This window comes from Papilio machaon, chromosome 27, assembly GCF_912999745.1.
Source record: "Papilio machaon chromosome 27, ilPapMach1.1, whole genome shotgun sequence".
NCBI classification, from domain to species: Eukaryota; Metazoa; Arthropoda; class Insecta; order Lepidoptera; family Papilionidae; genus Papilio; species Papilio machaon.
The window spans coordinates 4,648,655-4,663,809 of NC_060012.1; the positions used below are offsets into that span (position 1 = coordinate 4,648,655).

Below are 15,155 nucleotides of genomic sequence, written 5' to 3' on the forward strand. Positions count from 1 at the left end.
AGTATCTTTATGGATTAGGTCAATATAATAATGGTTTTAGATCGTAGTTTATTGCACTCTAGAGGAAATAACTATGCCTTGTAACTACTGGCTTGCTTCCAAATTTCTAGGTCAATTATTCTTTCTGCTTATCACCATATATATTATGACGTTCACTGATTTAAATTTTACTATTACTAAATATATAATTAAGTATGTTTGTCTATTTTGTATTTTAGTTATATTATTGCTTTTATTTAAATTTCACTTTTTTAATATCAAAAAGTGGCAAACGGCAACCGACCGTTGGGCCATAGACATCCACAAATGCAGATGCCTACCTTTAATCAATGGACAAAGGGATGCACAGAAAGAGGATGTTTGCCCTTCCTTTGCGTACCCCTTTTTCCGCCAAATCCGCTTCCCCTTTCCATCGTTTCGTAATAAGAATAGGGTGGGAAGGGAAAGAGGACTAAAATTAGGCCTCCGCCAGATTTCTTAGTAGAACGTTTTTAAAGAGATCATAACTAAATGTTGGTAAAACACAAATCATTTTCTATCTAACATCGCTTAAATTCGCTTCCAGCGATGTAATTTTTTAAAAATGATTTTTGATTCAATAAATTTAATTTCTTATCGCGGTCCACCGCGTTTTCTCTCCGTGATTTACCTTCAGTATAATTATCTGCAATTCGTCTGAATAGTATTTATTTCAATTCATTTAATTATATAACTGTGATGCTAATATTTTGTCGTTTATCTTTGATTCATTCATCTTCGTATATATCTCTGCAAATATTAGCTATTGCTTGGAATTTGATGTCGTTTTATCTTTCAAGATTTATTGCTTTTGAATTACCTTACATCTGTTAGATGTTTTTTTTTTTTTTGTTAAATAACATGTCATCATATATCTTTCCGAGATGAGTTTTAATTTTTTTTCTTTAATATGAAACTTCAATGATTCTAAAGCATGCAATGGTTTGATTTATGCTTCGCTCTATACATAATTCATTAAAATACACAACTTTTTACACATTTTGGAGTTTTAAAAATCCTCACATGTCCTACGTTTTCTAAAATATCAATGTTCTTTTAAAAATGTGGGAAATATGTTAATTAATCTTAATTATTTTTAATATAATTTATTGAATAACATACAAATATATATTTTTTACTGATATATCTCCATGGAAGTGTGTTATACATATCTGCGAAGGAATTCATATGTGTGTGAAGTCAACCCGCACTTGATCAACGTGGTTGACTATGGCCTAATCACCCCTAACTTAAGGTAGGCTCTGAGCTCCTCAATGGGGACGTATAGTGAGCTGACTTACATGATGATGATATAGATGTGTGAAAGAGGGTATGTGTAAAAAGGGAGTAAATTCAGATATGACGTCTGACAGAGATGTATAGCAGAGTGGTATATTGTGCCAACCCTATGTAGGTATAAGGGTTGGATTTTGATTGTCCTTATTCGTATACCACTGACGTAGGGTCGTCGCACTGAGTTTTTGTCCGCGAGATCGATCTCTCTTTCTTTAATCTTCACTTCCTTTAGTGATGTTCCTTAAAAACATTATAGTACTGTTTGGTATTAGGTATTAGTATGTACTTAATGTGATGTGTACGTGTTCGCAGTGACGGAGGACTCGTTGCCGGTGCAACGCAGCGCCCCGCTTCTCCAGTCCCCGCAGTACACTGGGGGAAGACCCCAGCCTTATAGTAAGTTGACAACATACGACAAGTTTTACATTCAGACATTCATTTACATTACAACAGTATCTAATTTTACACCTCAATAGTCCCAACTTTTACATCTCAGCAGTATGCAGTTTTACATACCAATAGTCGCAATTTTTACATTTCAGCAGTATGCACATTTACTTTTTAACATCAATACGTATCATAAAATATTTAGTCGGCTTTTATAGTATATACATATATTTTATTAGAAGAATTATATATTTATGCTTGAGGAATATTTTTCACATAAAATCTTTAATACTTTTCGTGTCATCAGTCTATCGCTCATATTTTTAGACCATTAATTGTTTCTTATCTCTATTTTCTTGTGCGTTTTTATTTTTTAATTTATTAAAAAAAATTTCAACCTTTGTTAAAGGTAATTTTAGAAAAATGGGGGAAATGTATGAAAATGAAAATTACGCGCACGGTATGTACCAAACAATTGATATAACAGTTTGAATTATATCTGCTATTTTTTTTATAAATTAACACGTCTTTAATTAATTTTGAATTAAAATTAGTCATGGGAAATGTTTCTGAAACAAGCAAATTCCGTCAATTTAGGACCCTTTCAAGAATCTTCTGGTCCTTGGGTCCTTTCAGAATAATAATAAAAATATCGATGTCTCTTACTAGAATATTTTTATTGGATAAAAAAACGCTATTCATTTGCTATGGTGATGGTATAACTTTTTATTTATTTTATAATTTAAAGAGTTCAATAACTAGGTAACATTATTGTCTTGCATTTGTTAAAATATATTTAATATATAACCAGATGTTTGAAATTGATATTAAAGGCTTTTCGAAGACTTTGAATTCCAGTGTGTGGCAAATTTTAATCTCACAGCTTTATTGTCCGTCTTCAAATGCCGCTTATTGCTATCGTGTGCCCATTTTGGCTTGAAATTACTGTTATACCGAAAAAAGTTTTGTGTTAGATTTTACTGAGGACTTCAAGGCTTAAGAATTTATACGGCTTAGTTTTCATGATTTCTAAACAGTAAAATTTAATTGAATTGCATAGAACTTTGGTGATTTTCAAACTCTTTAACGATGTTTGTGACTCCGTTGAATCGCTTACTATAGAACATTCGAGAACGTATTCGAATGTTCTGGTACATTCTGGAAAGTCTTCAAATGTTCTATTGTCGTGGAATGCTACTGCATTCAAACTGTGGTATTTTGTTAATGGAGTTTGCTCGAAAGTTCTCAAGGAGGGATTAAGTCGACGATCGTAATCAGAAAGTTCGCAATACTGTAGTGATGTGCCGAAACTACTAAAGTACTAAATGTGAGTACGCTTGGTATAAAACGAAAATAAGCATAAATATTTTAAATTAGATGACTTTACACGTCTCAGTGTACTTTAAGCAATTCGTATTAAATTCAAGTTGTTTTAATTAAGTTAATGTAAATCTTAATCAGAGAGATTTTCCTAGACTTTAATAGAAATTGTTAAATTGCTCAACATTAAGCGTTTGCTTCTTGTCTTTTTAAGTAAAAAAAATGAACCTTATTCAAGTGACATTATTGATATTTATTATAATCATATTTTTCATGAAATGGTTGTTTATTTTTTGTACTTTTTAATTTTCTGGTATCTTTACATCACTAGAGTCTTTCGTGCTTTCAGTCTCGTGGTTTCCCAACACGAGTCTGAATTAATCCCTTTTTCAATTATTGTTCTTAAGATACGAATCTCAAGTAAAAGAACATAAGCTTTCTTTGAAAGTATAATAATTTTCTTGTTACTTATTGTTTGAACTTTTCTGAGATGTAAGAAATATTTCTAATGTCGTGATACTTGTGTTGACATAACGTGGTCTCTGTTTTGTTATAATAAATCAAAGTTATGGCAATATTATTCAATACTAGCTTTTACCCGCGACTCCGTCCGCGAGAAATAAAAAAAATGCGCACAAGAAAAAAAAGTTCCTATGTCCGTCTCCTAGTTCTAAGATAACCTCCGACCGACCGATCTTGAGTTACAAATAGTGTAACTAACACGGCTTTCTTTTATATATATAGATAAGTGTCGCGGCAGTGGAGTTCTACGGTTTGAGTAGCTTCAATTTGAAAAAGAACATTATCAGGAAAATTAGCGCAGTAAAATTTTGTAACGGAGGAAATGACGCTTTCGTCTCTAATGAATATGTTCTGAATTACAAAATTATAAAGCTTTTCAACCGAAGTTGGAACTTTTAACACTTAAAAATATATTCATAGCGTATAAAAAAGTAAATGAGCTGTTCCGCTCACAGAGTTAAACGGATCTAAAGTGTTCACGCTTAGAATGCGTAAATGCGTACTTTTAATAAAGGTAAAAACTGTTATCGTTTTTAAGCGTACTGAAAAATTTGAGGTAGACTTAATAGACTTTATTGAGGTAATTAGGTACTAAAAAGATTAGATCCCGTGAAATAAACCAATTAATTATGGTCATTTATTTTCTATATCCAGAGAAACTTTTTCTTGAAGTCTTGGGTTTATTATTTCTATTAAAATCTTTGTTTTTCCAATTGGAATATGTTTTTGTCTTTTTTTTTTCAGTTCGGACTTTTTCTTTGTTATTATTGTATTTTTACCATTAAAGGTATATTAAATTTCTGAGACCTCGAGGCCTCATTATTCCAGAAAAAAACTCAAGTGAATATTGCTATGCATAATACATTTTTCGTCCTTTCGACAAACAACTTACCAAGTTTCGTGTGAAAGTGTAAGTTGTAAATAATTTACAAGATTTAGTAACACGTAGGTGTGTTTTTGACAAGATTTTTTTATTATTTAAATCGTTTATTATGGAATTGAATTGACATACGGGTTCAAAATAATATAGAGCTATTTTAAATAATGTTTTTTTTAATTTACTTATATTTTTTAAGTTTCCTATTGACTAGATAATGCTTGAATATTTTTTTCCCTAAGTTGTCGTAATAGTCACTCTTTATTAAAACATTCTTTTGTGACTGCAAGGTCATTTATACTGCATGTCACTTCCGCATTCTTTCCATTTAAAATCGTTTTCAGCTGTGTATGAGTGAGACTCTTCATACAAAATGCATGCACTGTCAATAAAATGACGTGCGCGGGTGATATGAGTGTTGCAAGAGATAAAATATTCATGACTACCCACCGGTGATGTATTGAATACGTTAGGCTGTTTAATTTTTTTTTTTGCTTTTTCATTCTTTTCTCTAGTATTTCCTAGATAAATACGCGTTTTTTGACTGTGTAGGTGGAATCTTTTTAATGTATTCTAACTCTGTCCAAAACATAAGAAACCTAAGAAAGCAACTTAAAATATGCGTCATATAGATTGAGATGCGTTTAACTCCTAATGAGTTTTTCCTTAACTTCTAGTGAACTAATATTGCACTCAGAGGCGTAAGTGCTCCTTAGTGTAGGGTTTTCTCGTAAGAAATCTACACTAAACGAATCTTTGTGACCTATTACTGGGTGCGATAGTTACAGTTGGTTATGGGTATACACTTTAAGTGCGTACTTTAGTGTTAGGGAATTTACTAGTATAAAATAAACAGTGAAAACATGAATGTTGCTAGGATGCTATTTGAAAAAGAAGTTTTAAACTATTTGTGCTGCAAGCTGCTACACATTTAAAGTTATGATTCGCGAACGTAACGGATAAATGATGCCTTTATTGCCCTTTGGGCTAACAGCATCACCCAGTGAATTCCATGTTGGAATAAAAACGAAATAATAAAAGGCTAAAACGTTGAATATAGTAGATTAAAATGTTTGTGTCGAGTTTTGCTCGCACCTGCCACTCGGTAACTTTAAAATTTTATCGTCCATTTTTGTATTTTTTATTTTCGGTACGTATCGTTCTGGATGAATTTTAGTTTTGCGTCCATAATGCAATGGTTATGGATTAAACTGTAAACATTTGGATTTCAGTTACGAATTTTATTTTCTTAAATTGCTTGTTTACTTTTATAGCTAATATTATAAATTAACGCTTACTACTTGTGTTTATAGCATTTAATATGAAGTTTCACTTGCCCTCACTACTGCTTCATTTTATGACACTTTTTTGTGTATAAATTAACACAATTTGTTCTGTCTGTTAAAACAGTCTACCTAAGGAATTAGCCTTCGCAGTAATAGTTGAAACCATAAAAATCTTGCTTCCCTTAACATTAGTTTCCGCTGGGCACACAAAATGTAAATAAAACGAACACGAAACATGGCAGCTTCCATAAAAAAGTTAATACTGGCTTAATACGAGTAGTAGCGGCGGACATTCAAAGTTACGATCCGCTTTCCAACTGCGATAGTTTGTTTTCATTCGTTGTAAAGTCACTAGAAACATGAAATACACTGCTCGCTTTAATAGCTTTTTATTTCAATGTATGATAATGCTAAGAGGAAATGAGGATTTTAGCTTTTGTTTTGTTTATGCAAAAGAGGATGGCGACAGGCAGATGGCCGGCCGTAAAAAAATTAAGCCAAAACTTTAAGGTCTATGAAACCTTATGTGCCGACCCCACGTTAGTGGGATAAGGGCAAGGCGACGACGGTGTAATTGATTATTTTATCAAATTAATGCACATTCTTAGATTTGTTTTCTGTCCTCTTTCTATCTGCTATCTCTATTTCCTATTATCTCTGTTATTTTAAAGGGTAAAAAAGAGATGCCTTCTTTAGTAATATTTCGTTTGTCTAAAATACGTTTTCATATTGCTAAAATTTCGAATTGTGTGTATGCATTTTGCAATAAAGCTGTCGAAATCCTGCATTGCTGTCCTTTAAATGAAAAATAAATCCGTCAACTGCGTGCGTTGCAGATTTTCAATAACCTCACTTCATATTTCATTGTTGTACAGTAGAAATAGCTTTTACTGTTATCGGCAGAGGCCACGTATGCTTTTAAACAATTAGTCCCGTTCATTGCGTCACTATGAGTTACTATAATGGAATTCGGGCTTAAAATATACAAGTGGAGTGTTGTTCCTTCACATCGTTTTGCTTGCATATATACCTATATATGTATCTATGTTGTTTGCGAGCTTTCCTTAATTTTGTAGGCACCCACTATTAAGAATGTGTATAGCAAAGGCGGAGAGGACTATACTACGTACTAATTGTATTAATTTTTCTAAGATTTTGCACTGAATTGAACACGAATAAATTAATTATAAAAATCTAATTTTTTAATGACACATAGGGAAAAAAATGAGACAGGGAAACATAAAAGAAAAAACAAAACACGTTCGTAATAAAACATTGGAGCGAATACAAGTGTAGACAGAAATAATAACACAAATACAAGCCATAACAAAGAAAGAAAGAATCAAAGACATTGCGCAACATAAATCAACAACAATTAAGATAATAACAACATAAATAATACAAAATACAGAAATCTTTATAAGTTTTCTATTACCAATTCATCGGACAACTCTGCAGATGCTTCAAGCTGTCTCGCTCAAACCACGGCCAGATCTGTCAGTGAAGATTCCTGCAGTCAACATTCTTGTGAACAAACACAGAACGGTTTGTATCCAACATTAGTATTGTGTGCTTTATTAAATTTAGCTTTAACTAATCGAATATGTCGAAAAGAGTTATTTTTAATTTGATGTAAGTAACTCTTTTCAACGTTAAGTAACTTCGTCCCGTGGATGGAAATGTGCTTATATTTGGTAGCTTTGTGTGAATTTATTATAACATTAGAAAAGGTGAGGATAAATTAAAGTATTAGAGAGACTTTCATGTAAACCTCTTTCATATTTTTATTAGTATCGAATATACTAGGACCTATATTTCTTTTTCAACTTTTATAGTCCCTTCGAAACCATGAGCCTTTCAAAATACAACAAAATTATATTAAATTGAAAGAGATTGTTATAAAATTTGGTTATTCTTATCCTAAAGTCCCTTTAAGTTGATTACATTAAATCTGTCTACTTGGTTTTTGGTTACTATTTCAACTTTTAATAATATTTCTTCCTGTCCGCTTATGAAAAGTTGCTTTAATTTATCCTTTCCTTGGTCTATATTTGTATTAGATGTACTAACATTTTATTTTATTTCAGCACGAGCCAATAAGTCTATGCCTTCGATAATTCTGAACGAACAACATTACAACATACCATATGACATTGTAAGACATTTGATGTACTACAAAATACAGTATTAATTTTAAATATTAATTAACTCTTTATCTTCAGCTGATATCTTCATCTAGGGACACGAACCTATTCTCAGTTACGAGGTGACTAGGCCCTAGTTAACCACGCTGGTCGAGTACTGATTGGTTGATTTCACATCTATGAATTTTTTCGCAGATATGTGCAGATTGTACTTTCTTTCCTTTCACCGTAAGAACGTCGGATAAATGTACATACGAAATTCTAAAATTAAAAACCACATTGTTATATATCGGGTTTCGAACCCGGACCTGTAACTACTACGACAACATCGTCATATATACTTTGATATATATTACATAGGCCTTATATTTTTTATTTCAATTGATTCGAGGATCTCGTTATAACAAAAAAGAGAACTTTTGTATTTATAATTCCAAGTTACCGAAACAAGTATTATTCAATGGCTCGAATATTGAAGTCGGTCAATTGACTTTATGGTTTGTGAAATTATTTTAGTAATTTAGCAATTATTTCATTTCGTATTTCAAATATTACATTAAATTTACACTCATCTAGGTTTATATACAGGATGTCTGAAACTAACATGTAAAAATTTTTTGTTTTTTAAACAATTATTTCTGGACATCCCGTAATTTTTATTTTACACACATCACCTACGTTTTTAATATCGTGATATTTTCACTAAATTTATAGACAGTATATTTTAATGAATCTTACAACCTTTTTCATTGATAATGTAATAAATATTATTTATTCTTTAAAAAAACTATGTATATATTTTTAATTTACATGAACATTACAATAAATTATACAACAAAATACACGACTTTCATTTCTAAAACACTCCCTGTATGCATCTCTCTCATTATGTCTAAAAAGGCGTGAGATAGTACTTATGTTTTTGTATATATTTTTTTGCAATGAAAACGCACAGACAACTTGATGTACGCACGTGTTTGCATTGTATGACTATTGTATTTTATAATGTTTTGTTTGTATTAGTATGTACGCTTAAAATATCATTAACTAATACTTCTAACTAACTAACGTATTGAAGAAAATATTTTATATTTAAGTAACTTTATATTTTAGCAGCCTTTGCCCTCGAACACGTCCGCGTGGAATTAAAAAAAACTTAATTAGTAGCCTATATGTTCTTCCAGATTATGTTCTACATCTGTGCAAAATTTCATCGAGATCCCTTGAGCCGTTTTGAAGATACCTTCAAACAAACATCCATCTAAACATTCGCATTTATAATACTCGTATTAGTAAGATTACAATCGTGTCGCATTTGTTTTTCATTGTATTTTAAAGAATCTGACTGTGGGTTTCGACTGTAAAGTCTTTTGTATTGACACTATGCACTCATTCTAACGGGCGCTATTTTTACGCCGCGTTAAACCTTCGCGTTAACGCTCAAGCGATGTACGCTTTATAGTTACTCTTATTTCCTTCGCCTGGTGCTCAAAATTTGCAATGAAAAAGCGTTGCCGTATTAACAGGTATATGGTAATGCATTTGTTTTATTTGAAGGAGTTTTATCGTGCGAATGCGCTCTATGGTCTTTCGTATACAAGACATAGTCAGTCTTCGAAACTAACATTGTATCCTTGCGTCGCGAGTATCGCAAAGCGCGCGCACCGTACTCACAACGTTCAATTTACGTTTCTATGTGTACGAAGGACCTTATTGTAATCCTTTATTTTCTCTTTGACAAAACAGTAATAATAAGATTCTTAAGCTGTTTCGATAGTGGAAGTCCACGGATAAAATTACGATGCATTTAGGACAGATCTTCTTTTGAAGCTTATTTTGCAATTCAATGATTTTCAGATTCTGTTTCCGTTACCAAAATTCGTATATACGGGATCTCATTACAAAGAAAATTTCAATTGTGTTTGACTTTTTTGAACAATTTATTTAAACAATATGTCTTATGAACAAAAGCGTCAAAAAGACGTTTACTATCAAATCAAGCATGAAAAGATAGCGCTTTATCAGACCAGCTACAGTTTCAACTGGACAAACTTACTGTACAGTTGTCAGTTTGGCCTTTGGCTTTGGCCACGTACATGTCATTTAACAGTGCGATTGAAGGTGTGTTTTTTATATTCCCATGTGAAAACCTTCGGAAATATCGTGATTAAAATATTTTTTTTCTTAAAAGTATCTTCTTTGTTCTACTGTTATAAAACTCTACTATATTTGACAGCAATTTCTTTTGTCAAATTCGCTCGTCAACTTTGTAATCAGCAATTTGTTACCACAATAGCATTGTCAGCGTTTTCTACACAATAGTGATTCGTTTACAATACTCCGTTGCAGACATATTGTGGTTTCAAATTGCATGTCTTCTTACGTACCAGTATAAAGTACAGTCGGGTATCAGACCACATATTTTGTTGTAGTACAACTTTTCGTCTGGACTGTACCACGATTTTGTCAAATGATTTAAGACAATAAAGCAAAAGAGTTCTAATAATAGATTTCGTAAAACTGTAACTGCTAGTTAACAAAATAAACGAGAATTGACATCCTAACGTGTTAAACTAGTCTTATTACCTAGTTGTAATAAATTACCGTGAATGAAGTTTTTGTTCGTGTTGTCCCATCCATTTATAATTAAAAAATAACTTATGCAATGCTTTGCTTTCTTGCTATCGTCCATTATATTAAAAGACAACATTAACTTGGTAAGTTTATATTTTTAATCAGCTATATGTTTGTTTGCAGATATGGAGTTCGGCAGCGGGGGTCCACCGCCACCCGGAGTCATGAAAGACAGGCACGGCCCTCCGCCACCGCACCACCCGGTAACTCTTACTTTACTATATGGGTTACCCCAAAACCCCATTTAACAATCCCTAAAAATTGATGTTATTTTTTTTTAATTCACTATGTTTTTGTTAGTCCTCTACCTACATATTAAGAGTGTTATGCATGTGGTGATCACAGTTTTGGGTGGATTTAAACAATGGTGGGGATCACTGAGTAATCAGTATTCAGTATTTTCCCAGTCGCCGCCGAGAGCGGACGTCTACAAGAATTATGCATTTCACTAAAGAATTATATTTTGATGTAATGTGCAGCGTGACGGACGAGGTTACGGGCCGGAGGGTTATGGCGGGGAGGGCTTCGTACCGCCGCCGCCCATGCACCATCCCCCCATGCCACCGCAGAACCAGGTAACACTTGTTAATTAAGAAGCCAAATATTGTTAAAATGTTGTCTATTGATTCTTCGAAATATACTTTCTTACATCTAAACTTTGTTATCTAAAATTTCGTCTTACACTTAAGTTTCTAATTTCCAAAATATTTGTGTACCCACATTCTATTGGAAGTTCACATAGTAGTCTGTTAGTTTCTTACGCTTTTTGGTCTTAATCTAAAGAAATGGTTTAACATTTTATCTGATGGTGTTGAATGGTTACGACCATTAACTACAAAGTTAATATTAACCATATATAAATATAACTGTATTGTTTTCAGTTACAAGGCGGGCCCCCGCAGCAAGGAGCAGTCATGATGGTGTACGGCCTTGACCCGCAGACCGCCAACGCTGACAGGCTCTTCAATCTGTGCTGCCTCTACGGAAATGTTGTCAGAGTAAGTTACTTCTGTATTTAACTTAAGATCCCACAGCAATTGCAGAAGACCGACTTCAAGTGGAATCAATTCCGAAAATTTTGATAAATGTGCGTGAAACCTAATTGTAGTCCCCTTTCCCTTACCTACTTTTTCTTATAATGAGAGAAGTGTTCTTTTGACGGTGGAGGAGACGCATAGGAAGGAGAAATATCCTCGTTCTGTGTGTTCACTTCTTCGCTAAATAAAGATAGACAAGGCATCTGCTGTTACGCATGTATATGAGCAGCGGTTACTACGCTTTTTAGGCGAATTCAGGTGACTGTTTATTAGCCACATATACACATATACATGTAAGGTATATGTGTATGTCTTTAGTGGGTAACATTATGTTGTAAAACATTTTGTTTTCATTAAGTTTGTTTGTCGACTTTCAGATCAAGTTCCTGAAGACAAAGGAGGGTACAGCGATGGTACAGATGGGAGATGGCGTGTCTGTGGAGCGCTGCGTACAGAACTTGAATAATGTCACCGTTGGAGAGTACACGCTCACTCTCGCGTGAGTTGATACACTTTTAGTAACTACTAGCTTTTACCCGCGACTCCGTCCGCGCGGAATAAAAAATAGAAAACGGGGTAAAAACTATCCTATGTCCGTTTCCTGGTTCTAAGCTACCTGCCCACCAATTTTCAGTCAAATCGATTCAGCCGTTCTTGAGTTATAAATAGTGTAAACTAACACGACTTTCTTTTATATATATATATATATAGATTAGTAACCATTAGTAACCTTTAGTGACTGTTAGAAACTGCCACCTTTAATGGGCTATTAGTTACTATTGCTAATGTTTTAGTAACTGTTAGTAAACTAGTTATTATCTGCGATTTCTTATGTTACAAAAACAATGTCTAGAATAAGTTGAACCTTATTTTGTTTGGTTGATGAAATGAATTCAAAGTTGACTTGTATTGGAAAACAAAATCTTTAGGTTAATTTCAATCGTTATAACATTTAAATTAATGAAACAAACGCTTAAGTTTTAAGATGAATTAATAACAATAAATTTGTGATAACCGCATTCAAATCAGATAAGCCGTTTCTAAAATTAGCGTACACAAACTCACAGACAAATCGACAAAAAAAAACATGAACTGCACATTTCTACTAAAAAAAGAAAGTCGTGTTAGTTACACTTTTTATAACTCAAGAACGGCTGAATCGATTTGACTAAAAATTGGTGGGCAGGTAGCTTAGAACCAGGAAACGGACATAGGATAATTTTTACCCCGTTTTCTATTTTTTATTCCGCGCGGACGGAGTCGCGGGTAAAAGCTAGTTTCTACTAAATTCGATTCTAAGTTCTCAATAATTTGGTGTTTTAATTTTTTTTTGATGTATTTTTATACAATTCCAGGTTCTCAAAGCAAGCATACCTGTCCGAGGTGATGAATCCATACCCCCTCCCGGACAAGAGCCCGTCCTTTAAGGACTATGTCGGGAATAAGAACAACCGCTTTCTAACACCCGCCTCCATACACAAGAATAGAATACAGCCTCCGTCCAAGGTCAGTTTTTACACTTGATCTTGAAAAAACAACGTACAATATTATACCTTGTTTCGATTACATAAAGCTCAATTTCATTTGTGACAAAAAGTCTGTCCCGATCTGTCTGAATTGACTCTTACTAACTTCAACTAAATTAATGACTAAGATATAACTTGAACTAAATCAATGACTAAGATATAACTTGAACTAAATAAATGACTAAGATAAAATAACCCCATAACTTGTCTAAATTACAAAGGCTTAGTAGTTTCGGACGCACCGTAACATGTTTTTTTTATAGAGGGATGAAATGCCTGTATAATGTATCTTTTTTTTTTTTGTTTTATAATCTTTTTGTGGCAATAAATGTCTTTTTTCTTCTTCAAATACCGAGACATAGGAGATACATGCCTGGTGCCTAACTTAACTCTCTCTATGGACTTTTTTTGTACCCACAGTTACGTGTATTTGTATGATATGTATGTATGTGTGGTGTATGACAGGTGCTGCACTTCTTCAACACGCCACCAGACGTGTCGGAGGAGCAGCTGCTGCAGGTGTTCGCGGACTACGACGTGGCGCCTCCGCACACCATCTCCAAGTTCCCGCTCAAGAGTGAGAGGTCTGTATATATTTGTAGCTATTACATGATGTGATGATGAAAAAAGGTGAAGATGATAATTACAGATACATTTAACTGGAAGATGAAAATTTACCTCCATTTAACGTCAACATGTCTAACTATAGTTTGGCTAGTTCTAATTTTAGCTTTATAGTGATCTAACTGAGCTTCTTTAAAACATCGATTAAAACTTCAAACAATTTTTTTTACATCTTTTGTGTTTAAAAAAAAAATCTGAAGCAACTTTGTAATCTATATATATAATCAGAAAGTCGTGTTAGTTACACTATTTATAACTCAAGAACGGCTGAATCGATTTGACTGAAAATTGGTGGGCAGGTAGCTTAGAACCAGGAAAAGGACATAGGATAATTTTTACCCCGTTTTCTTTTTTTTTATTCCGCGCGGACGAAATCGCGGGTAAAAGCTAGTTTACAATAAAAACCGAAATAAAAAAAGTAAACAATTGTCCAATTCTAACTTCAAAATATATTTAAACATTTTATGGTCGCCGTTACAAGGTCATGTTGTTGGAATTTGATGAAGTGTCAAATATGACCTATTAAAATGACCCCCTTTGTTGTTATTTGTAGAATGCAATATTGCAGTATTTACATTCAGAAAGTTTTTATACTAAATCTTAACTAAGGTAGGCCACGTTACGACTCTGAGTACGGTAGTTTGACAAAAATGACACAAGAATTAACTTACAGTAAATAATTCTATTTCTTAATTGAAATATATGTTTATTTCAGATCATCATCCGGCCTGATGGAGTTCACGACCATCTCGCAGTCGGTGATGGCCATCATGGCCTGCAACCACGCCACCATACAGCATCCGGGTAACTTGCTTCTTCTTCTTCTTTTTATTTTGGAACGAAGTTCCTTATCGCGCGTTGTGAAAGGGGGCTAGACGGAAAAAATTCTTACGAAAAGTTGTCACGACACTTTTTGCTATATCACCATGGCAACGACGTGACAATATATAACGAAAATTCATAGAAATAAAATGTACTTCTTGTGAAGACTTAAGTTTTTTATTCATAGAATAAACATTGGTTCCTTCACTAATTAATAGAAAGGAACTTCGTTCCATCCGGGTGTCCCAACACACCTCTCAAGTTTTTTGGCTTTGGCACGGTTTGTGCATTAGCCAGCGTCAGGTAGAGGGTAACTTTCTTATAATTACTTTCGTTTTATTTAAAAACGACGTTGTTTATCGATAATAATACTTGTTAAGCTACTTTTTGTGGCAATATTGGTAACATTGTCTCGTATCTGAGCAATGGTGGGGAGCGAGTCAATATGTCAGTACTCATTATTATCCGAGCTGCGGACGAGTGCGGACGTCTATCCTGTGTATAACTGTACTACCGACACTATGTATTTTTAAACTAATATATACATTAATTAAATTTGAGTGTCTGTATGTTTTATTGAAAATAGTTCACATGCTGTATTTGTACAGCTAGTGAAAAATATATATTTTTTTAATTTTTATATCGTGTAATTTCTGTATGGT

The 15,155-nt window shown here is 33.3% G+C and overlaps 1 protein-coding gene across 4 annotated transcripts in view; it reads left to right on the forward strand.

Moving 5' to 3' along the window:
- Positions 1-15,155, forward strand: part of LOC106711065 (heterogeneous nuclear ribonucleoprotein L) — a 264,080-nt gene that overhangs the window by 245,779 nt on the left and 3,146 nt on the right. The window contains exons 6-14 of one of the 4 annotated variants that reach the window (XM_045684645.1): positions 1,627-1,710; positions 7,165-7,251; positions 10,608-10,687; positions 10,964-11,059; positions 11,366-11,482; positions 11,899-12,020; positions 12,877-13,027; positions 13,513-13,631; positions 14,387-14,475. In XM_045684645.1, coding sequence (XP_045540601.1) covers positions 1,627-1,710; positions 7,165-7,251; positions 10,608-10,687; positions 10,964-11,059; positions 11,366-11,482; positions 11,899-12,020; positions 12,877-13,027; positions 13,513-13,631; positions 14,387-14,475 — 945 coding nt within the window. Of the gene's footprint in view, positions 1-1,626; positions 1,711-2,110; positions 2,162-7,164; positions 7,252-10,607; positions 10,688-10,963; positions 11,060-11,365; positions 11,483-11,898; positions 12,021-12,876; positions 13,028-13,512; positions 13,632-14,386; positions 14,476-15,155 lie in introns of all 4 variants that reach the window. The other 3 variants (XM_045684646.1, XM_045684647.1, XM_045684648.1) reach the window with 3 other exon arrangements.